General features: G+C 41.5%; 1 protein-coding gene across 1 annotated transcript in view; it reads left to right on the top strand.

Annotated features, from left to right (window-relative positions):
* Positions 1-24,792, top strand: part of pcloa (piccolo presynaptic cytomatrix protein a) — a 54,539-nt gene extending 29,747 nt beyond the window's left edge. Inside the window, exons 7-27 of the mRNA XM_068717412.1 lie at positions 466-2,539; positions 4,114-4,161; positions 4,720-4,802; positions 5,004-5,079; positions 6,566-6,691; positions 9,291-9,399; positions 9,828-9,892; positions 10,255-10,439; positions 10,978-11,028; positions 11,248-11,378; positions 13,604-13,630; positions 14,818-14,911; positions 15,462-15,533; positions 15,624-15,870; positions 16,503-16,736; positions 17,922-18,110; positions 19,265-19,406; positions 19,498-19,559; positions 20,350-20,484; positions 21,624-21,769; positions 22,071-24,792. Of these exons, the coding sequence (XP_068573513.1) occupies positions 466-2,539; positions 4,114-4,161; positions 4,720-4,802; positions 5,004-5,079; positions 6,566-6,691; positions 9,291-9,399; positions 9,828-9,892; positions 10,255-10,439; positions 10,978-11,028; positions 11,248-11,378; positions 13,604-13,630; positions 14,818-14,911; positions 15,462-15,533; positions 15,624-15,870; positions 16,503-16,736; positions 17,922-18,110; positions 19,265-19,406; positions 19,498-19,559; positions 20,350-20,484; positions 21,624-21,769; positions 22,071-22,214 (4,440 nt within the window). The 3' untranslated portion in view covers positions 22,215-24,792. The remainder of the gene's footprint in view (positions 1-465; positions 2,540-4,113; positions 4,162-4,719; positions 4,803-5,003; positions 5,080-6,565; positions 6,692-9,290; positions 9,400-9,827; positions 9,893-10,254; positions 10,440-10,977; positions 11,029-11,247; positions 11,379-13,603; positions 13,631-14,817; positions 14,912-15,461; positions 15,534-15,623; positions 15,871-16,502; positions 16,737-17,921; positions 18,111-19,264; positions 19,407-19,497; positions 19,560-20,349; positions 20,485-21,623; positions 21,770-22,070) is intronic.
* The last annotated feature ends 738 nt before the right edge of the window (positions 24,793-25,530 follow it).

The following is a 25,530-nucleotide window of genomic DNA, read 5'->3' as shown; positions in this document are numbered from 1 at the left end:
GAGGTATGGAAGTCAGTTGTCAGCCTGGGCAATTCACTGTTGAGAATCTCATACATACATAAAAGGAAATGAGCTGAGCTGTCAGAGATCCATGGAGGTTTAATGCTAATAAATTACTTCCTTTGAAACTAAATTTAGGCATGTGCAATTGACTGAGAAGTGGGGAACATTTATGGACATGAATACTTTACTGGTATGCTTAAAAGATGTTCTGACACCATGCACCATGTTCTTGTCCTTGTCTATAAATCATGACTTTATATTAACTTTGTGGGAAGACTAGAATTGATGACCTTTTCTACTTTTTCACTTAGATAATTGTTATGTGATCAAACTAATACGGTTCACAGAAAGTCATTCAAATTCTGAGGACTACATAGCCGGCTGACTCATTTATTTTGGGGATTAAGGAAACCGTTTGCATTCCTACAGTCCTAATCATTGTCTTGTTTTCTTTTCCTATAGGGGAAAGGCTCACCAACAGGCACTCAAACAGGCACTCAAAAGAAGGTGAAGAGGACTCTCCCCAATCCACCGTCAGAGGATGAGTCAACAACGAGCGGTCAGACAGCATACACCACTGGTTCGGCCCGCCGAAGAATGTGCCGCAATTCCAACATGGCACGTGCTAAGATCCTGCAAGACATTGATCGTGAGCTAGATCTCGTTGAGCGTGAGTCTTCGAAGCTCCGCAAAAGACAAGCCGAGCTCGATGAGGAGGAGAAAGAGATTGATGCCAAGCTTAGGTACTTGGAGATGGGCATTAATCGTAGAAAAGATGTGCTACTAAAGGAGAGAGAGAAGAGAGAAAGGGCATATTTACAGAGTGTTGCCGAGGACAGAGACTACATGTCAGACAGTGAGGTTAGTAACATCCGAGAGACAAGGGGTGGACGTGGAAGTGGTGAAGATGAGGAGATTGAAAGTCATGGTCTTGAACGTCCCAGAACAGCTCCTCAGTCAGAATTGGATGACTTTGTCCCACCTCAAACCAAGCATGAGTATGGGAAATACAGCCAGTACCAATACAATCAAAGCCAATACCAGCAGTCTCTCTACCAGACTCCCCAGTCCTACCAATCCCATTCTCTCTACTCCTCTGTCCCCTCGCTCACTAGCTCCCAGCAGCAGAGTTACCACCAGATGCTCCTGTTGCAGCAGAAAGCTGCCAGACAAGCAGCCCTCCTGTCAGAGCTGGATGCAACTAAATATGATGTCATTAGCCGCCAGCCTGATCCCACATCATCAGCTTACTTGGGAGTCAAATATGACAAATATGGCAACCACCTTGACCTCAGAGCCTTGGATGTTGGGAGTATAGCACGTAGCCCCATGTCAACTGTATCTGATTCCTATTATACAGATGTAGATCCCCATACACCTCGGAGTTACATGTTGTTGGAAGATGCTGCAGAACTGGCTAAGGGCTCCACAAGCCTGTCTTCATCTTACAGTCTGGCTGAGAGGGAGCTGGCCAAAGCAGAGAAGCTGCTACGTAGGAGTGCTGCAGATCTGGGTTCTACTGACTATCTGGGTTCCACGTCTAGACTCCATACTTTTGGAAAGACCCCTGATGAAGAAGATACAATGGAGGAACCCTACGAACTGAAACTCCTGAAGCAGCAGCTAAAGCAAGAGTTCAGGAGAAGTACTGGTGGGACAGAAAGCATAGAACAATTGACAGGCCTCTCCCAGCACTACTATACCCCAAACTCTAGCGTCTCTAGTTACTCTCAAAGACACTATCCAAAGTCAGACAAGTACAGTATCAGTCGACTTACTCTAGAGAAGCAGGCAGCTAAACAACTCCCAGCATCAATGTTGTACCAAAAACAAAAGGCACCATTGATTGATCCTAAGATCTCCTCCAAGTATTCCTCTATTACAGACAACAGGGGTTTGGAGACAGACTATACTAGCTATCTTGGGTCTACCAGTGCAGCTGCAAGATCCAGCCGGCTCTCGCAAGATGAGATCACCTTCGGCCTTCGTAAGAATATTGCAGAACAACAAAAATACCTGGGGTCCACCTTGGGTGCCAACTTGGCTGGGTCACTAAATTTGGGCCAGAGCCTAGGTTTGGATTCTGCTTATCCTAGTGGTAGTCGCTCAAGACCCTCATCCAGGCCCACATCTTGCTATGGCTTGGACTTGTCGATTAAAAGAGACCCTTCCAGCTCTTCGCTGAGGCTTAAAGGGGATGGTGAATCATCTGGAGATGTACCAAGCTATCAAACCCCCTCTGGTCGCACCAAACCTACAAGCCTTCCCATTGTGCAAAGTGGTCGTGGCCGAATACCCATAGTGGCCCAAAACTCGGAGGAAGAGAGCCCATTGAGCCCTGTTGGGCAACCTATGGGCATGGCTCGTGCATCAGCGGGACCTCTACCGCCCATCTCAGCTGATTCAAGGGACCAATTTGGTTCCTGCCTGTCCTTGCAGGACTCCCAGCAGCAGCAACATATCAGGGAAGAGCCAACCAGGGGTAGGGGTTACGTGCTGCTGGATGACCTTCAGGGCACCATGTCAGATAGTGAAGGTAAAAAACAGACTTGTCATTTTGTCAATATTTTCCTGTTTAATGTCTCATCATTTAGAGTGTCTGGCTATGGTTTGTCTTTCTTTCATTTAGTACTATTGTGTGTGATATTTAGCTTTTGTGTATTTGTTGAAAGTCTGCATGTGTCTTACCTTAACTTTGGTGAATGTATTCTCTTTTTGTTTTCGGGTGTCAGTACTTTTGGTTGAGATCTGGTGTACATGCATGCCTTTGTACATTTTGCTCTATGTCTTATAGGGTGTGCTATAATGTATCTTTATGCATGCACTGTATTTCTGTCTGCATGCCAGATATTGTGCAATGTTTTCTCACAATAGTTCACTGCGTGACACCATATGGTCTCTCTGTTTCAGTTACATTGTGTGGGAGGTTCCCCTCCTCAAATGGCATTTGCTCACTTGTGCTCAAATGCAACATTTGTAGCTATTTCAACATTCAAACGATTTTTTTAATAGTCTTTTAAATCCTGCTTGGAGGATACAAGACTTGAACCATAGCAAAATAATCCTCCGAAACTTAAGTCCGATTTTGATAACTTTTTCCCCCACAAATGATACACTGAAAAAGTGCCTCCTCCAGTTAAATTTTACATAATTGGTACAGAATTCTGTCAAATTAACCAGTTCTTTAACAGTTAGTCCTCAAAATAACAGTATACCATAGCAACACAGCAAATTCATTATATTTAGAGATTCTGCAGTAGTTGATATGCAATGTGGATAGCAGATATTTTTGGTGTATTTCATCATATTAGTGGGTAAATATGTGGGTTGAATTAGTATGATAGCAAAGTATAGGCAAGATCAAAATGTTACCAAACTCTAATGACATAGCTAAAAATTAATAGCTTAAAGCAGGATACTGTCATATTTTTTTAAATGCATATGTGGTTGCAACACTTGTATGTAATAAAACTTTAACTTGCATGTCTTGTTGTGAATATTTGCTTTTATTGTGACATATTAGTAACGTATTGCATGGAACAGATTTATGCCTTTTAACTTGTAATTATAATGCAAAACATTTTTTTTAATTCATAATTTTCTGATCAAACATTCACTTTCGCTTCTTTATCTATTTTTCCTCTATACTTACTGAAAGCATACAGTATTCTGAGTTGTCATCACTAAGTTTTTGAAACGCAAATGTTTTTGTTTTGTTTTAAGCAAGAACATTATGTTTGGGTAAATCTAATATTACTGCTGTTTTGCTGAATAAGAGCCATCAATTCAATATATTGCAATATGAAGCAATATATTGTGATGTTTACTCATAGTCATGAGTAAAACCATTTTATCAAACTAATTCATGCGTTTAATCGAGTTCTTATGCAGCAACGACTTGATCGTTTTCCAAGCTGACGACAGTGTTAATATGAAAAGGGAAGCAAAATGTGACAGTTATAGTAAATTAAGATGCAAATAGAGGTACAACTGTTTATCTTTTTGGCTTAAAGATCCCACTTCTGAGTTGTCTTGAATGCAGCATAATTACTAATAAATTCATATGGATCCGATAATTTTTCAATGTAAATCCATTTGCCTTGATTCCAGCCCTAAGTGATTCCCTGATGGCTTTGAACAGAGACGATGCAACCAATGGTAGAGTATTAGTTCAGTTCTCTAGTCATCCATCAGTTAACATATTAACCTGCACCTCAAGTCAAATGCACATCACCATAAAATGATGACCAATTGTTGGGGAGGTTTAAGACTTAAAATAGCAAATGAATACTACTTTAATTTGCAAGTTTCAACGATTTTACATTGTGAAAATGTCATATGGTAATACTGTACTGATACTCAATGTTTAGAAGAAATACATGCACTTTCCTAACAATTGGAGTAACATTTACATTCATAGAAAAAAAAACACATTATAGGTTGAGATTATACCACTATACATACGATAATAACATCTCAAACTGCATTTTTTTCTGCCAATTTACAATACCTGTGTAAAATGTCGTGTTGCTTGGAATCCTTTCCCCTTTTCACAAGAAAGTGAACTAATTAATCAACTCTTTCTCTGGACCTTGTTTTCGTCGTATTTGATTTTTTTTTTATATCGATTGAAGAAGCCCATTCGCTATATAAGGAAATGAAAATGTCCAAGTGCTCAGATTGATTTTTAAGCAGTGCTTGTTTTTATCCCTGAAGCCTACCACCTTAGGCGAGAGGAGACTGACTGGTTTGACAAACCTAGGGACGGGCGATCAGAGAATGGACAAGAGAAGAGACAGGTGAAACGGGAAACACACACACATACTGTACACGCAGACACTATAGAAAAGTTTTCGCATGTACTGAATACCAAGTCCAAGTAGTAATGAAATGCATGAAATCACACTCAATCACCTGAATATCTATATCTAAATATGGCATGTCCATGTTGCATATACCTTGTACATACATGACATTTCACCATTGTGTATGGGCCACAGGGAAAAGGCCTGTACTACCCCTTCCCTCACCTCAGGGTCAAACTGCAGAGGGATCCCAAAGACCGCAGTGTCTCAGGTAAAGTACCACAATTTACTGCATTTCAATCAACAAGAACAAAAGCAGCATGCAAAGAGCATTTATTAAAAGCTAATGTCTTATTGACTGTGATGCATGCATTATATTTTATTGACCCCATTGCATACTGACTGCATCAGCTATGCACCGTTTACAGCACACGTATTGTTTTCCCTTAATTAAACTTGATTATAAAACAGAAAATTACTCAAAAAAGATAAAAGAGGGTAGAATGTACACATTAATATGGATCATATTGTCCCATTAGGTTAACAGAGCATGCCCAGTGTGCTTCATGCATTCTGTTTACTTGATGTTCATGCCAGATCTCAACAAACTGGCGAGTCACTTCCCCTGCCATTACGTTCCATCACACCATTCCTCCAGGCTCAAAGCAAGCAGACATTTCATTTCCTGGCATCCCTTTTGATTTGGCCCTTTTCCACGCTCATCAGTCATTGCCATGCTCAAAATGGCGTATCCCTCACACTCAGGATTATCTGACGCAAGTAACAAACAGCCCACAAAGGAAGCATTCTTCTAAAAGGACCCGGTGCTGAACGGAGTCATTTTGTTCCAGCTTCCATAACCGTGTTAAATAGTGTAATATAAAGGAGGTTCTGCTTCTTGTAGGTGAGAGCCTATTCATGCGTTACCTGTGGAGGGATATGATATGGGATTTTTGGACAATCAGTAGATGGGTTGGCATGTATGCTGCTGTCTGCTGTTCTACAAAGGCAAAAGAGCAATAGCTACAGAAGCATGTTGGCCAGTGCTGAGTAACAAAGAAAGGTTGTAATGCCTTCATTTTTATGTCCGTTCAGGGCCTACACTTTAGGCTTACCGAGTGCAGCTGCCAAATAACCAACATAATACCTAAAAAACATATTTGTACAAAACTTGGGAAAATACCCAAACAAAATGTGTTCCATTTGAACATATTATGTTTTCAAGTTGTCCATCTGTCTGTCCGTATCACTCTTCTGAATTCTGATATCGTGAAAACTTTTGGAGAATCTATCCAAATTTGGAAATCCACTTGGACTCAGTGATGAACTGATTCATTTGATGGTTTTAGGGCAAAGGTCAAGGTCACTGTGATTTCAAAAGACATGTTTTGTCAAGAATTCATACGCTAATTATGACAATTTCACACAAATGTCCACTAGGATAAAACGTGATTTTGATGTAACTCGACATGGTTGGTAGAGGTATACAACTGTGGGCAGTATTTCTTGTCTTTTTTAAGAAAATAAACAATTTTTTTGGTTTTCTATTTTCATTATTTATAGTTATAGGAATTTATTTAATGTAGGTTATTTATAGTTATGCAGTTTTTTATGGTATGGCAGTATATTTGTGTGCATATTGTGTCCTTCTTTTTTTGTGTTGTTGAAAAAAAAGTAGATGTTGAATGCCAATAGTGACTTATTGATATTGCCATTGATATCGCCACTAAACAATCTTTGCTTTCGGTCTTAAACAGGAAATGGTCTCGGTATCCGTGTGGTTGGAGGGAAAGAGGTCCCTGGCAGTAATGGAGACATTGGAGCTTATGTTGCCAAAGTCCTACCTGGTGGAGCTGCAGAACAAACAGGAAAGATTCTTGAAGGTAAGCTCATCTACCAAATTAAACTTCCCTTTCTAATCTACTTCACTTGTAGGAGAAAAGGAAATGCATCACAAAAGATGTACTGAAGATTTATTTTCTTATATGGAGCATTCTTGGTTTGTTCGAGTGAGCAACATGCCGTGTCCCCTTTTTAAAACAATGTTTAAACACATCTGGTTGGGGTATTACAAGGGTTACAGTAGCTCGATACTGCAGCAGCCACAGTTAGCTATTTTGAAAAGTAACCATTGTGCACTAACCCCTATGACCTGTGATTTCACCCACACACAGCTCACTGACACCACCTCAGGATGTTGCTGTGTGGCATAACACATTTCATGAGGCGGAATTGATTTCGCATGGTGCAGTCTGGGAACAGTTAACCATCTCACCCTCCCAGTCCACCTGTCTGCTCACAGTCCGCTTTAATCTCTGTGTTGAGCCACATTGAGGGTGTCGGACAATTGGTAAATCTGTGCCCCGCGCCGTTTTGAAGCTGCCACACTGGAGATCTATGGACGATGAGATAGGGATAGAGACAGAAATACTGCCCGCGTTGGACCTGTGTAGGGCGCTATCCATCTGTCAGCGGTCTGAGGATGTGTGTGTGTGTGTGTGTGTGTGCTTGAGCGTGGGCAATTCTTTTCATACTTTCTGTTCTTGTTTGTGTCTCCTTCCCTTTCCTTTACAAATCCTTTTTAAATTGCTGTTTCTCTTCCTCCCACTTCTTTAGCAGGACATTCTAAAGGTTTCCAGTGAAACACTGCTTAATCAAAAAATACAAATACAACAAATACAGTTGGGAACAATAGTGGGAATATTAAGGGTCTTTGTAACATAGTGGGAGTCCCTACTGTAACTTGATATGAGTCTACCGCCATGCTAGCAAATCTGTGAGGCACTAATTAAGCACACCAAATGCTAAAATGCGCACAGTGACAATGCTTATGCAGATGTTTCACAGGTGTAATGTTCACCATGTTTATTTTCTTAGTTGAGCATGTTAGCATATTAACATTTGCCATTTACTAATTAGCACTAAACAAAGTACAGCTGGGGCTGATGGGAGGGTTGTCAGTGTTGCAGGTGTTGCAAATTCAAATGTTGACATGATGTTGTTGCCAGATGAACAGTCTGAGGTTCCCCCATGTTATTAGAACATGTTCTCGTGGGACCTTGAATATCTGTGACAAATTTCACAGCAATCTGGAGCAAATTTCACAGCAATCCATTCTTTTTGACATTGTCATCCCGAGAGCCACACTACTAGAGTGTCTAAAAAAAATATATATATATATATTAAACAAGATTCTTAATCTTCCAATTTCCAACTTTGGTCTGTATTTTAATCAAGTATGGATTACTAAACGGGCCTACCAGGCATAGGCCCAGGCACTTGACCATACTGTTTCTTTCAACTGAAATCCATACATCGACGGAAACATCGGGGTCAGAAGAGTTATTCAAATACATCCCCTGCCTCTGCTTTAAACCTTTTCTACCCGTTACTTTAAACGTACTCCGTCTCAGCCGTCATTGCACGGAAAGAAGACAACGGTACTGCCCGAAGCTGTTGACGATTGTTCAGTCCGATAGTCGAGACATATCTGCAGCGTTCTTAGCCCCAAGGATAACTCGACCGTGACAACGGCCGTAACCCTGTCATCGACGCTGAGCAGAATGGCTGCAAAGAACACGACATCTCACCCTCTGCGGTGTGAATACGGAGAAACGTTGTCAGATTCAACAAGCGTGGACGCTCCGTGTCGCTACGTGTACGAATGCATGCTTGTTTGTCTTATCACTGGAATTCAAGTTTCTTTGAAGGCGTGCAAACTGCAACACGCATGTCAACCACAAAGTGTGAACATTTTGATGAATGACCTTATGATGAAACTACAGTAGCTTCCCTGTCACTCACACATGCAGCTCGTGAGTATCGTCGCAAACGGAGCCTCCTGATGAGCTGTTTGAAACCTTGTAAGTCCTGCTAGTGTGCAGGGTGTGGGCTTTTTTTTTTTTTTGGAAGATGCAGTGGGTTTGCTGTGCTGTGTGGATTCATATGAGCTTTCACTGCTGCATTAAATATAATAAATGATCAGTCCCCTCTATGAGTCATTTGTCTTTGGCTGGACTAGATGAGTGAAACTAGTATCTGATTGGATTTTGTGTTCTTTCCAGGCCGTAATGCATCACGTTTGGAATGATAGTTTTATAGCTGGAATAACATGAAGCCATTTCCAGGTTCCTTTTAAACCAGTTCTGTGCCTGAGTGCTCCACAGGGCAGTCTGTCACACGGCTGCTGTTTCGGCTGTCACAAGCATTTATCGCTCCAGTTTTGGCTTGAAGTCTGATGCATGACGTTTGAGTACAAGAATCAATTTTTTTTTTTGCTGTAAATTGAATCAAAGAATGGATGTTAGACCCTAATCTGGTTCCTGGAACGGAAAATGTATTTTTTAGCATGAGTTAATCCCTTCAGTCTTTCAAAGAGCTCCTCCCTTCAAGCCTTTGATTTGGTTTAAGGTGAAGTGTTTGTATCTACAGACATTGTTTTCTTGTGTGTATGACTGTGTGCAATTGTGTAATCGTGTATAGGAATGCAAGTGCTGGAGTGGAGTGGTGTTCCTTTGACGGGGAAAACCTATGAAGAGGTACAAGGGCTGGTCGGGCAGCCATGCAATGAGGCAGAAGTGTGTGTCAGACTGTGAGTATAACCTTTATACCGTTCTATCTTTCTCTCCTGTATTCTATTATTAGCAATCCACACTCATCCTTCGGTCATTTCTTTATTTTCTTCGTCATTCTCTGATCATCACTTTGATCCATCATCTTACATTTCCTGCCTCTTCATTTCCCTGATGTCACCCTCTACTCTTCTTTCTTTTTTTCCCCGTCATTGTCATGGATTTGAAAAGCTCAATTTCCCCCCACATTACACATTTAATTCCATGAAACATCTGCTTTAAAGATAAAGTCATGATTGCTAACTGTGCCCGACTTAAATGTAGTAAGTAAGTAAGTCATCTTCGTCGACTATAACGTTCTTCAGTTTGTCTTTGGCTTATTTTCTTTATTTTCTCTTTTCTACTCAATTCTCTGAATTATATGTCAAATTATTTTCCCTTCTGTCAGCGATCTCAACATGCTGGCTGAGTCCGACGGTTCCGACCACCTGGATTTCCAGGAGCACAGCAAAGGTAAACTACAGTATTTGTATAACTCCAACCCCAACATGCGACTGCTGCTTCTCACTTTTCCCCCCCACTACTCTCCCTGTCTTCTCAGAATATCCCAATTACCTTTTGTCTCCTGCAATTTTTAGACGCCCTTGTCATATCGCTTTCATCTACAATTCTCTCTTTTCTCAAGTTCAGCCGTACATTTCTTGTGGCCTAGTTCCTCTTTCTGTCTGCATAACAGACCGCGAGATTGTTCTTAAAAGCGCTACCACACTGTGCAGCCTTTCATATCCAACTCAATGTTGTGTCGTCATGATTTCTGTCGCCCTCTAACCTGCGGGAGCCTTTGCATAACGATGCTGGTGTGACCCCCCGTTTAGGTGACAGACCTCCCAGGTCTCCAGGTGTTGACCCCAAGCAGCTGGCGGCCGAGCTGCAAAAGGTGTCCCAGCAGCAGGCTCCCACCTCCACCTCTTCCTCCGGCCTGCCCCCCACCACCTCAGCAACCTCCAGCCCCGGTCAGCCAGGATCGCCCTCCGTCAGCAAGAAACGCCACAGCAGCAAGGCGAGTCAGAGGAGGGTTTGTTTGTCATGTTCGCCTTCCAATAATTTCAGCTTATCTTTAAGAATTGGTATTTTAAGCGTAATATCATTATGAATTGATGGGTAAACCATGCTTTTTGGTTCATACATCCCCTTACAACATTCTTAACTTCCCAGAGCTTTGGTAGGCATAATCAGTGTAAGGAATTATTTATGAGACATATTTAATATCCTGTTTTTCTTGTTCGAACATATTTTTATGTATATGTATATTTCTTTTACTCCAAGTTTATTAAAATCGTCCACATTAGGTAACTCTTCTTGTATTATACACTTAAGAAATCATTTGAGAACACCAGTACAGAATGAATTATAAGAATTTTCCACTGGTAACTCATCTGAAATGAATATTAAAACAGATCAACTTGTTTAGCCTCAAACGCTGCATAAAGCGCAGCGCAGTACAGTGTTATGTACAGTACACCCACCAGTTAACATTTAGTATCCGCCTACAGACTTCTGCTAACGGTATCTAAGCATGTTGCTTTTATTTCTTACAGACTGCAGAGGGAATGAAGACCCAGTCCCACCCCATCTCTGGGGAGATACAGGTCTGTGACACAAAAGGATGAGCTTTGTAGTGTTTAAGTTTAAATGTAAGCAAATAGAAAGTGATCATTGTTAGTTTCCTTCTGTCGTTCAGCATTTAAAAAAAAAAAAGCATCACATTGAATAAATGCATAAAAATACAAAGTGAATCTCTTTCTTTCGTAGTTTCTCTCACCAAATGCTTTTGAATCAATTGTAATTCAATGTGCTTCTCTTTGCAGCTTCAAATCCACTACGACAAGCAGCTTGGCAACTTGATTGTTCATGTCCTGCAGGCCAGAAACCTTGCCCCGCGGGACAACAATGGCTTCTCTGACCCGTTTGTTAAAGTGTATCTCCTACCAGGGAGAGGGTGAGTCAAAGGCTTGGAACCCGCAAGCACACCTAAAGCAGTTCAGAACAAGGACGGAGGGCCAGTTCAGGATAAAATGTATACAAGATCAGGAAAATGTTTTAGAGATCGTTGATCGAGAGAGAGGTGTGTCAGATGTGACCGTTCTCATAGTCACTCAGCCACTTTCAGAGAAGGAATTTGAGCGATGCACCTGCTTAGATAGCCCCATTAACATCCAGGCTACAAAGGCAGCCACTTTGTTAAGCTCAAACCTAATTTCCATTCATTTTAAAAATCGATTTACAATTGATTTTGGGCTTACCATAACATCTTTCAACGTGCAGCACATGACCTTTCTTTGGTATCAATTCCATAGCACCTATACACTGCACACCAGGTCCATCAAATGATATGTTTCACAGTGCAGTTCCATTGGCGTCACGCGACATGAACTTGCTACGGGGACTCATCAGCCCCTTTTATCGCAACTGATTGACAGAAACGTTATGTAAACGATACGAAGTTGCTTGTGTTCTTGTGTCGACGTTGCCCCCGTTGATGGGAGTTCTAGTATGAGTGCAGTCAAAATCAATAGCTCTCATATTCACTCGCAATACGATCCACACGTTCAACCTAAGTCCAGGGCTTCCTTTCTCACTGTGATTGCGCTGTAATGTAATTGACTCTCCCACCTTCTCTGCTGTTTGGGGCCCCTCGAGAGACTGTTTTTTTTTTTTTTCTTTTCTTTTTTTTTTTTTCCTGTGATTGGTTTCAGATAAAAGCAATGATGCACGGCTGTGAGCTTTGCAGCCGCCTTCAGTTTGACATGTGCAGATGCAAACACCACCGTGTGTTTTAGACAAGGCTATGGTTACGTTAAAGGAACTGGCAGAGTGGCACGGGACTCACGAGCCCTGCAGCCGCCCTGCTGGAAGCTGTTATGGGAAAAACGCACACTTAAGCACATAAGTGTGAAAGTACTCGTGTATATGCTACATGTGCGTATACATGGACGCACTCACAGCTGTCGGAGCACCGACTGCAATCCATACAGAGGCTTTTCAGTTGCATCACAGATTTCAATGGCAACCACATGGAGCTGTTGCAGTGAAACGGGTGGTTATAAATAGAAGTGTAGCACCTAGCGACCAGAAAAGAGGGAAAAGTGGCAAAAGTAATCCACATTTACAGGCCAATGTGTATGAGGCTGAAATTATGCTTCTCCAGGCGGCGCATAAGTCTCTTTCGGACACGTTCGCATGTGTGTTTCTTTCATACCAGCGCCGATGATCACTTTTAGTGAACCACAATGTAAAGAAAACGTTGGAGAAATCATGAAATGGAAATCAATTTCACCGTGGAGACAGTGTAAACAAACGCTTTTATCTGTTAAAGTATGTGCCTTATAGACAGGGGATAGAACATGTTAAGTTGAGAAACACGTTACTACTTGTCATGTGCATCGGGGAGATCAAAGAGAAGGTCCACCTTTTACTGAGTGCATGTGTGCTTCCGCAGCCAGGGGCGCACTTCCTCTCAGAGGGTAACTAGCTCAGCACGGCACCCGCTCCTCCGCAAGCCTCTCTAACCTACAGTTACCCATAACGCCCTTCTCTGTGTGGTCTGACAGAGACGTTCACGTGCATCTCCGCAGAAGCATCATTTCCGCTACGGTTGAAAGAGTAAAGTTTGAGAAATTACCGAAGAGTTTTGTCCAAATTCGGGTTTGTTGCCCTGCAGGAATCTGTCGCTCTATATTTGTTAGTGTATCAGCCAAGATAATGTGCTAATCCTAAAAAATACCACTTTCAACTCTACACAGTAGGGCTCTGTAAAGTAATGATGATGATGATGAGAAAAGGATGCAGTCCCCCCCGTCCGAGTACCACGGACTCCAAAGATTCATAAATGCAATCGGCTCTCCACAGCTGTTCCATGAGCAGCAGATCTCCACTACGGTTGCCACTGGATGCGTTTCATCACCTGAAAGCCCTCTCAACACAGTTCACGACACATTAAGGCACAAATTCAATCCACCCCTGCAGCACACCACAGTTCCCCGTTCTTGCCTCTTTCCTAAACACACACTTAGTAAATCCCACGATAAAACTAAATCTACAGTGATCTCCCCGTTCCCACGAACACACTCACAGTCCACAGACACTCTTTGAACGCCCACCCTCCCTCTGACTATTGTTTCTGTATGTTGTTCTCTATATTTAATGCATGCTGGACCCTCTCAGTCAGGTCATGGTTGTCCAGAACGCCAGGTATGTGACTTGACCACTTTGGTACTTTGGTTTTGTTTTGGTTAAAAATTTGGTTGTCAGTTTGGTGAAGGTAACAAAAACGTCCAAATTGTTTTCCAACTGATGGGTAGCTTGATGATACAAATCAGTTTGTTAAGTTCCACTAACTCCCCTATATTGTGTATTTCCCCTGGTCCCCATATTCTCATGATGTTCCACCCACCTTTGGGCTTAGCTTTGCATTTTCGAGGTCTTGAATCCCTAAATATTAACATCTTCCCATGTCTTTAACATAACATTAATAAACTGATACTCCCTGTGCTGACAATTAACGTTTTCCGGCTGTTGTGTGTCACTGGTAGATAGTCCTTCTTTGTTCACAACCATTGTGATTTGAAATCCTAACATTGAACCCGACTCCCTTTAGTTTGTCCCTGTTTTGTGATTAAAATCCCTCAGTAATGTCCTACATCGTGCCCAGACATCGTACTGTACCCTTGATGCTCCGCCACATTCAACACATTCTACCATTATTTTTGCTCTGCAGTCCTTATTCATCCCATTTTCTTCCCAAAATACCGTAAATTGTTCTTGTCTTTACCAAACTAACGCTTACAGACTTACTCATGTCCTACAATCTTAAATCAAACCCTACACACTGCAAAAAACATCCATCTTATCAAGTCATTCATACTATTCCAGTGAGTCTGCTGGGATATAAAATGTTGTTTTTTATTAAAACAATTGAAATAATTAGTCAGTAAAGTCAGATTATGCTATTATGAAGCAAATTGACTTTTTTTTTTTTAAAGTATTTCTTCTACTGTTGTTTGCAATTCAGTGATCTGGAGAATTGTTTACCTGACTGAGTTATTGGCATATGGAGATAAATCACTCGTTCTATACTGGCATACCTTTTCACTTGTTTTAAACCATCAAAATGATATGAGACTAAATGACTTGATGGACATCAAAATGGACTTTTTTGCAGCTGCCCTAACATCGTATCCTGCACGTAGGCCCATACATTGTTACCGTCCAAACAATGTGCATCACATTCATTCTCTCCCTTCTACTGTCTACATTGTGCACAATATATATTATGCTCACTGCATTGTGATGGTCCACTATCCTCCGGGGCTTTTGCACGTCTGTGACCGAATGTATCTTGTTGTGATGTTTCCCCCCCCTCCCCCCCCACCCCCCAGTGCCGAAAATAAGAGGAGGTCCAAACACGCAGGCAAGAGTCTCAACCCTGAGTGGAACCAGACCGTCATCTATAAAAACATCCACTTGGAGCAAGTATGTGGTCACACACACATTTCTCATAGGCATAGCTGCGCACATTCAATGGGTCATAGTACCTTACATGTCACAGTGTTATTAGTGTGTAAAATAGTATTGATGTTGTGTAGTATTCTTTCTATAACCCTACAATATTCAGTGCGTGTAAGGCACACACAGAGGAGAACTCACAATGTGCCAACTTCCTTGTTAAAATGATGATTCTGCTTTTTCTCTGCTGGCATGCTGACTGGCATTGTGGCCATTGGCTTTAGTGGAGCAGATGGATATGCCATTGGGATTTAATTATATCATTTTAGATCCCATTTTAGATTCATTGGAACCATATCAACCACAGAATTTATGGACTTCTGTTGTCTGTTTATTTAAAGCTGCTGAATGTCTGTTTCTGCTTTAAGCCCAGTTCATACGTTTTTTGTTTTTTTTTCTTTAAGGCGAGACACCAAAGACAAAAAAACATTTTTTTCAGGCACTAGTCATTTTGGAGATTTGGGCTATTTTGCCACTATAATAATGCATTGACTTCCTATCTGTGCGTGTGTATCAGCTGAGGAAGAAGACCCTGGAAGTGAGCGTGTGGGACTATGACAAGTGCTCCTCTAACGACTTCTTAGGAGAGGTAAACCTCTTTCACCATGCGTTCAGTTCAGTGATGCACCAAAACGTTTGATGCATATATATCCATTAAACTGTTTGTGTTTGTGTCCAGGTCCTTATTGACCTGTCCAACACAGCCCAACTGGACAACGTCCCGCGGTGGCTCCTCCTGAAGGAGCAGAGCGAGGGGGACCACCACCGGCGCTCCCACTCAGGCCAGAGCCGACACGGTTCCTCTAAACCCTCCTCACAGCACTCCTCCCCTAAAACCACTGGGTCCGCACAAGACAATCAGGATTCCCCAAAATCATCTGTCATCAAGAGCCGAAGCCACGGGATTTTTCCAGATCCGGCCAAGGGTAGGACACGATGAAATTCCATTCAGCTGCTTGACTTCATCACCATCCTCTCCTAACAACCATCTGTACTCTGCTGTTTTACGCTATTTCGGTTTCCGTGCTTTCTTCTTGAACTCTGTTTTTCTTTCTTCTTCACACTTTGTGCTCTCCTCTCCTGTCACTGCTTCTCTCGTCTGTATCTCCCCACTATCTCGGTGTCCGCCTCTGTCCACCTGTTTCTCTCTCAGTCTTTTCTCTTTACCAGAATCTTCTTACGCCCATTATTGCGCACCCATCGTAGCTTCAGCGTCATGCTTTTTGCTTTCTCATGGTCTGTTTTCTTGGTTGCCATGATGTCACCTAGCTCAGAGGCCTAGCCTTAGCTTCTCTCCATATGTCTTCTAACACAGAAGGCAACATGGTCGTGGAAGGCTTTAAATGCTCCCCTAATTTAGAAAAAATAACCATCAAATTGAATGAGGCTGCTTGAAGTTCATAGACTTAAGTAAGGCAGTTACCATGCTGGTTAAATGAAGTTTCTCACAAGCCAGCTACTTAATCACTACAAGTGGTACGCAAAAGGTAGCAGCATCTAAGTTAACGAAGGTAGAAAATAGCTTTTTTTGGTAATTTGGTGAATCTGGTTGTTTTAGACACGCAGGTGCCCTCAATCGAGAAATCTCACAGTAGCCCTGGCACATCGAAGCCTTCCCCGTCCGAGAGCCAGAGCCAAAGCCACGGACACAGCCAACATTCTCGCTCGCACGGCGCTTCGCGCTCCAGCAAAAGTGCCGCACGGCAACACCATCAGGACAGCGGCATAGCAACGGGCGATGCCCCACAGCAGCCACAGCAGCAGCAGCAGCTGCCACAACGCCTTCAACCAAGTAAACCAAGACGCAAATAAAGCCTACGCAGCATGGCCTTCTCGTACTCATCTGTTCCACCTTCTGTTTTTTTTTTTTTTTTTCCCCTGATTATTTAGTTACCTTTTATATTCTTTGGTTTCCCTCACCCTTTACACCCTCTGGTCCTCTCCCCCGTTGTATTCACAGTGTGTCAACCTCCCACCGCTTCTCTTCTGTGCGTACTCACAAGTGTGTAGAGCCAGCGCCTCACCTGTAGCACACCGTCTTTGACCTCCCTAAGTTTGACCCGTTTTAAAAGAATCCCAAAGAGGCGTAATGGTTGCTTATTGAAGGCCAGTTCTAACCATTGACAAAAAAAAGTAAACGGGTGATAGGCTAAATCTTATTCTCTAAAATAATTTAGTATGACGCTAAACAGAAATAATTACTTTTACCTACGTTGAAGTTTGGTTTCGCTGTTTTGAATGGCAATTTAAAGACATTAACTTTACTTGGGACGAGTAGAAGTATGACGGTATGAAAACAAAGTCAAATCTGAAAAAGAAACAGCAGAGTTGCAGGATAAATTTGGAAGAAACAAATCAGCAAAATCTGTCAATAACTGCCGGAGCACGGTGACATCTCCAGCTCTCTCAAATGGCAAGACTAGCAAATGATAAACTATTTCAGTAGTTCATTTATTGGAGCAGAGTTCTTCGGGAAAGAGTTTCTGATTCCTAGAGAGGTTTTTGTCACCAGCTAGCGATTCAATATGTTGGATTCATTGATCCGCCAGTAAAACAGAAGAAAGTTGCAATCCCACCCCCTCCCCAAAATATCATCAACCTCTTTTGGTAGTTGTTTTTCTTTTGCTCTTTAAATAATTAATAACAGCGACCAGCTTTTCTCGACTGAGATGGCTGTGCATGCAGTCCGCTAACCCCCCCTCCCCCCCTTTTTTTTGTTTTGTTTGAACAACTATCGGACTCACAATGCACCTCAGTAGATGCTGCACACCCCGCCTCCTAGTGACATGCAGGAGGGGCAAATGTGCACCGCACACTGTGGCTGCATGTGATTGACAGTCAAGCTGGTTGCCATGGTGAAGATAAACCGCTCTCTGAATCTCCATCTTGCTCCTCCCTCCTTCCATCTTAAACTCCAACCCCATGACCTTTGACACCCTGACACCTGACCTGTGCCTGTGAAAACGAACATATCCAGGCCAAAGAGGCCGCCTCTCACTGAGGCACCAGAGACACAGCGTAGTGGGCGTGCTCACCATTCAGAGAGCCCAGTCTGACTGGTTGCCTGCCCTGCCATCGGTTGTGTCGGCCAAAGGGAGCAGAGCAGACGGCAGACACCTGACCCTCAGGAAAGCCGTGTCAGAAGAGAGGCCGCAGAGCACCGGAGGTGAGAGTTTGCCCAAGAGTCTCCTCTCTGCCGTGTGACTGAAGCACAGATGGGGAGCAAGGAGAGAAAGAGAGAGTGAAAGAAAGAGAGGATGCGATACTACTAACGCACACCTGCAGAAAGAGAGAGAGAGAGAGAGAGAGAGAGAGGGAGAGAGAAAGAGAGAGAGAGGGGAGTCTTACAAGCTAACAAAAGAGCCAGGAAGACAGAGAGAAAGTTGCACTCAGCCACATCACCAGAGATCCATGCAGCGAGACACACTTTCTTCACGGCCACCGACACAGTTCACTAATACCAGGAAATGAATGTCCCAAACTGCGATTCACTGAGAGTTAACACTGGGCCACTGCCACAACCGCCGTGTCACAACTCCCCTGTTTGTATCGCTTCATGGAACTGGTATTAGTGGAGCTCTAGCGATCCCTTCATGACGACATGTTGAGTGGCCCGAGAGAAAAAAAAAAAAACGTGTCGGCATGGATTCTGTTCTGCACCACATCCACGCATCTCACTTCATACTCTATCACACTGCCTGATCAGCCGGTTGAGGATTTAAACATTTATTTCTTCAAGAATAACATCTAAAAATAGGTGGCATATAAACAGGGTTCATAAAAAAATATGTATACACTCATAAACTTCCTTTAAACTCCCCCAGATATGGAACTATATTCATACAATTTAAACTAAACTAATGCTGAGATTGAGATATTCAATTTTGTATTAATAGTTCATGGAGATGACTAACAATGTCAATGTCTACGTGCCTCTTGTTTGGTCTACTTTTGCATAAACATATATTTGTGATGTTTCTCTGGATTTATTTGTCTGTTTATGTGAAAGCTTTATATGTGAGTTATTACTGTCTTGTCTTTGTCTGAGAGAAAGTTTCCAAGTACAGTATTTGTTCATATGCTTCTTGCTAGTCCGCAGTGTTTGTGTGCTATTCATTACAATCTTTTGTGCTTCGAATAAAGCCCTCTTGACTGCGACATAAAATATTTAAAGTATTAAGTTGATTGTGATGGATTTTAGTTGCCGCAAATGGTATCTAATGCTTCTTGGCCCTCGTTTTTACAATCTTGGATCCGGCAGAGGTGCAATTCTTCTTCCTGTCTCTTTGTCGTAATGGGTATGGTCGTATCTCTGCACAGCTCGGTCCGGCTACAGATCCAGTGATGCCCCGGTCACAGCAGCCTCATTGGACAGCGGCCTGAGTGGCAGTGCCTACAGCTTACTGGACGAAGAAGGAGAGATGAACGAGGTGGACAGTGCCATCTTCCAGGTGCCGCGACTGTGAGTCAGCTTATTATAATACTATCATCTTAAACAGCCTCAGTTTCACCTTTTTGGATGTGTCATAAATGTTTATTTCCCCTCTCTTTAGTGGAAAGATCCCAAACGGCACAGACGAGATGAAATCATCAATGGGACACGGTGACACTGAAGGTTAGTCATAAGTCATTGTGATACGATTGTATAAGTTCTAAACTTTTACCACTATCCGGTACAGTATTTGTATCCATTCAGACGTCTTGCCTCAAAGAATAGCAAATGTAGTTCAATTAAATTCCTATTTAATTGAAAAAATAAAATAAAACATTAGCACAACATAACATATTTTGTATCTTTAAAAACTAGTCTCTATGTATGTTTACTTGACTAATTCCATTGCAAGTATTAATATGTATACATGTGTCATTCACATTATGTGTAGACCTATTAACTGACTCATTTACAGGCTACTTTCATCATTCTGTCCTTTGATTTTCCTCATTTCTCCTCCCTTCCTGTGACCTTTTGAGTCAAGGTATTATGACTCATGCAAAGGTGCAAAGATGGCCTTAAAAAGCTAGAAAGAGGTTTGTTATCTCACTTTCACATTAACAGCTAAGTGTGAGACTGAAGCTTTACACAAACACACACACACACACAAACACACAGAGGCTTCAAAACTGTCATTTCCATTCAGCTTCCAAGGCAACCAGAAGCCAACCAGCGCTCCTCATAACTTCCTCCATCCTTGATGAACAAATAAATGCGATTGCTTGCAGGCCATGTTTGATATTACTCATCATGAGAGTACACTTTGTTTCCAGCGGAGGGCGGTCACACGCCAGAAGACCCCTGATTTTAAAGAGGGAGTGAGAGAACAGAGAAGTATGTAGTTTGTTTTTTACTGTGCGTGGCTGATTCAGTTTGTGTGTGTGTGTGTGTGTGTGTGTGTGTGTGTCTTCAGGTAAGTCCCAGATAATGGGGGAGATCAAGATTGCCCTGAAGAAGGAGATTAAGACGGAGGGAGAGCAACTAGTCCTTGAGATTCTTCAATGTCGCAACATCACCTACAAGTTCAAGAGTCCAGACCACCTGCCTGGTACTGTAACACAAACCTTCCGTCCATTTATGCTTAGGCTCACGCAGAAAGGTCTCAACAACATGCAGGACTTTTCAAAAGCGGTAGTTTCTTAATTTATTACCGTCTGTTTCATTATTTCCACTACTTCTGTCAGAACTCTTCAAAGTCTCTTATTATATGTGATGCATTTCATTTTTTTCATCATTTTAATATTTGACAGCTGGGAGGCCCACACAGCCCACGCTGTTTAGAAAGGCTGGCATCTGACATACACCAGAATCCTTGCCCGTTTTTCCTAAATGCAGAACCACAGGCGTCGTGATAGAGTTTTCCCTTCAGCATTCCCTTGGATATCAGAATCAGGCACATACTTAACCTGGTCATCAATTATATAGCTGTGCAATGTTAAAAACATTAAGACAGGCGATGCTTGCACACAAACAGGTAACAAAAGGGACACACTAGAGATGGCGGGGGGGAGGGGAGGGGGGGGGGGGGGGGGGGGGCACTGTGCTCATTTTGACAATAACTACAACTAGTGTCATTGTACAGTAATAGGAGTTATGTTAAATAGTACAAGTCATACATTTTTTTACAATTGAAAATAGCGAGCCATGCCCAGAAGGCCACACCCATGGTGACAAATGTGTGTTCTTACTGTAATTGTCTTGCAGTTTAGAAGACCAGCTACAATATGAACGCAACGTCATTTCGAGTACATGTGAACCTGCAATTCTGAACACTGGACAGACGAGTCTCTGGTGCACAGACTTCTCTTCCCTCGTTAAAACGCAGACTGCCGCCCACCTCGCCTCCTCTTATAATAATAATAATACCCAAGCTGCTCGCCGCTTGTTTGGTTCGCTTCCAGATGGGATCTGCACACAAAGGGTTGTTTCCATTGACAGAATGTACAGAATTTGTAGCAGTGACTCATAGCATAAACACTTTATTGTTGGCTATCGTGATATCTGTGACTATTTCTAAAGCTGGTGTGTAGTTTCTTCTCTTCATGTGAAGCGGCCTTGACTTTCTGAACAAAGTCTTTGGTATTATATATCATATAAAAGCATAACAATCTAAATCACATTCATTCTGTATGATGTCAGCTTTACATTGATGTGTGTGTGTGTGTGTGTGTGTGTGTGTGTCCACAGATCTTTATGTGAAGCTTTATGTGGTGAACATCGCTACCCAGAAAAGGATCATCAAGAAGAAGACCAGAGTGTGCCGTCATGACCGGGAGCCATCTTTTAACGAAACCTTCCGCTTCTGTATGAACCCGGCCGGACACTCGCTACAGGTAATCCTAACCCAGTCCCTAGCACATGCACTCACATAATAGAAATTATACAATCTGTAATCATTCGTCACGAGCAGTTTAAGATTCTTGCCGAGAGTTAGATTAGAATATTGATATCTTTCTTGTCTGCTGAATATATATATATATATAGAACCAGGACACAATTAGCTTAGCTTAGCATACGGACTGGAAACGGGGGGGGAAACAGCTAGCTTGAAAAGTCAAACTATTCCTTTAAGCATACACGATCTCTTGTTAAACCCGGTGGATGATATGCTGATTCATGGTCTTTTCACACCAGCTGTTCCTGGTGTCCAACGGTGGCAAGTTTGTAAAGAAGACTCTGATCGGGGAGGCCTACGTGTGGCTGGACAAAGTCGACCTCCGCAAGCGAGTGGTGAGCTGGCACAAGCTGCTCGCCAGCACCGCCCAGATCCACTCATAGAAGGAGACTCAGTCGAAAAAAACAACCAGAAAACTAAGCTTGAGAGGGCACGAAGAGGTTTCTGTCATCTGGGGACGCTTAGGTTCAACATCTGTAACACTGATCCGCTCTTGTTCGGCGGGGTAAAGGGTGGATTGAGTTCGAAAAATATCTCTTTCTTCAATCTTTGTTTCAGGGCTCAGAGTTTTTGGAAGACGCTTTTGTTCGTTGGGGCAATTCTGATGATGATTTCTGTCATGCAGGAAGTTTGGAGGAAGTAGTAAATGCGTTTACAGGAAATGAACACACGTTTACAGGACGTACGGTGTACAGTAGTGTAGCCAGGGCTGAGGAAAAAAAGCAGGTGCTGAGGTCAGAGGTCAAGCACGGAATCAACCAGGTATTAAACACTTTAATACACAACACACACACACACACACACACACACACACACACACACACACCAATGCACACAATTATTTAAGACAACTTTGCACACTCATTCATGCAGAAGAGAAATTTTAATTCTACAGGGAATGGACACACTTGTGGATTATAATTTATTTATTTAGATGTTTTATCCATGAAAGATTTTCCTCATTGCTTTATTATGAGCGCAGAGTTTTATTGATTTACAAAGCATTTTGGGAAAGAAATATTGAAGACTCCGCTACGGAGACCTCGTATTTATTTTTGTATTATGATATTAGCGTAGAGTTCTATCATTTGACTTCTCCTCAATTATTTAAGAACTTAAAAATCCATCCTGGAAAGGATACATAGTATATTTTGTAACTCACTACCTAGCATTCCATTTCGCGAGAAAAAAAAGGAAATCTCAGCAAGCATGAATTTATTGACAAAAACATCTCCTTGTTCACTTTTTCTTTTTCTCTCCGTAAGTGTAAACTCAGTTCAATCAAATAATTATTGTTTAATAATGAACAATATTGATATATATATAGATATATATCAAATTGGACATATATTTTGCGCATGAGTCTATCTATATGGTATGCTGTGCCACATTTTCTGCACAAAAAAAACAACCAACCATCGCCTCTAAGGTTCACTTTGTATATAGTGAAGTGTCATAGTTGGAAATGAATTATAACATATATAGATAGATATATAGATCTTTATCACAGACAATCAAGTCTTGATGATTGTGACATAGAGGTTTTATTTACCCATAATGCCCCTTAGAATGTGAGACATTTACCATTTGAGATTTAAGTACTTCTTGTTTTTCTTTGTGAGATCCAGGCACATTACGATTCTTGTATCAGTCCTGCTTGCATTTGTAGGAGCAGGTCCACTCAACAACGCTTGTGTGGTATTTTGCACTTTTTTCTGCTTAGAATGTAAATCTGACGTCATCCTCCTGCTAGAAATGAAATAGTCAGACTTTCTTTTATTCTTTCCAAGGGGAGGAAGTAGAGAATTAAAGTAAAGCGATGCCGATATGAGGAGATAGGCAAATGTGCCGGAAAGCATCCATGAAAAAAAAGGCACTATTACCATTCTAAGATACGACGATGCTATTACAGCAGCATGTTGATGTTTTGGCCCAGCTTTGTTGTCATAAATGCGTCGTCTTGGTATTACCACTTACACTTCAGATCACCAATGTTGTGTCTAAAGGTCTGCTCCGTCCATTGTGTCTTGAAAAAGGTCATTGTGTGTGCTTGTATGGGAGTCAAGAGGCAGGACAGCTGGTTCATTCATTATTTTCAGTCAAACTGAGTGAAAATTAATATCTGAGTGATTTCTATGCAACATCTACTGTATTAAGGTGGTAACTGCATCTTGACTTGCCAGAAATGTGAGAAGAGAGAAAACATTTATAATGATTTTTCTTTTTGCACTGCTGTGTTTTTCATGTCCTTCATGATTATTGCTTTAATGTAATTTTTTTTAAAATTTAGTTTAACACGTTTTTTTTTGTATTGTTAATATGAATCTTTATTTATTGCCTGTGAGACTATTTTATATGTTGTATTATATTTGTTTACAGGACATATCAGGTGTACATATAAAAAAAAACATTGAGAAATTTTGTTTTATACACAATGTAGTACTTGTTTACAAGGTTTAGAGGGCCTGAAACTCCTTGGCACCGACACACACTCGCATATGGCAATTAACATGCACAAATCCAAAAATTTCACATAGTTATGAATTAAGATTAATCAACTAAGAAGATAGCATTTCTATTCAAAATGTTCCAATTTGTTTGCACTCCCCATTTGAATAGTTGTATTTGTGTAAGTGAAATTACCAAAAAAAGAAAAATTGTAATAAATGGACGTTATACCTGCTATGATAGTAGTTTTAAGGTCAGTGTATGTTTTTTTGTTTTTCTTATTTTCATACTCATGTGCTTGTGTGTAGTATCTTCATACCAAGTCCATGCATGTCATTTGCTCTAATGCATATCTCTTCTTTTAAGTGTTGTCTGTCTAAAACTATTGACTTTAAAATCTCTCGTAACACACAAAGAATTACACACTCTATCTCTCTCACACACACACACACCCACACACACACACACACACACACACACACACACGCACACACACAGATACTATGTCTCTATTTCCAACCTTGTAAATACATAGCTTTTTATACCGGGGTTTGGGGAGCAATAGGTCTTTTAGCAGACAAAAAAAGGTGTGTGATCATAGAAGTAAAAGGAAGTTGTTTTTCTCTCGATCAATATAATACAGTGGATAGACTGTGAAACGACCATATGTCTGTCCATAGAGACCCAGATTTACCCGAGCCTTTACACCAAACACTAAAGGTTTACCAGAGTCTAACTACACAGAATTATATCTTAACAACTCATGCAGTTGCAGGATAATTTAAATGTGCTCACACTGGATGTTGCATGTTTCGTTGGTGGTTCATACTATTTTTGTGTCCAGATATTATTAAAGAAAAAAAAAAGAATGAGGTACAGAAAGATATAGAACAAAAATGCAGTAGAGGGGGACATTATGAAGAAAACCTATTCAAATTATTGAAGATGTATGCTGACTGTACAAAGATTATGCTTGTAAAACCTGTCTGGTTTTTCACTTGTAAGTAAAGAGAAAAAAAAATCTACTGTCATGGTTTTGTGATTGTATACAGGAGGTATTGATAAATTATGCAAATTGTGCTGTAAAAATGGCTGTTGCCCCATGTCTAAATATTAAATATCAGTACAAATTAAATGCCTTTGTGTATTGCATTACTGATCTTTACCCAGTTTTATTTTGAAAAAACGGGGGGGGGGGTTATTTGGGTTATTAGGCCAGAGAGATTTCAGAGCGAGTTAGCAGATGATGTC

This window comes from Cebidichthys violaceus, unplaced genomic scaffold (assembly GCF_023349555.1).
Source record: "Cebidichthys violaceus isolate CVI_PGR_0920_01 unplaced genomic scaffold, fCebVio1.0.p SCAF_21, whole genome shotgun sequence".
Taxonomy (NCBI): Eukaryota; Metazoa; Chordata; class Actinopteri; order Perciformes; family Stichaeidae; genus Cebidichthys; species Cebidichthys violaceus.
The sequence above is the reverse complement of the archived record's forward strand: the minus strand, read 5'-3'. Positions and strand labels throughout refer to the sequence as shown.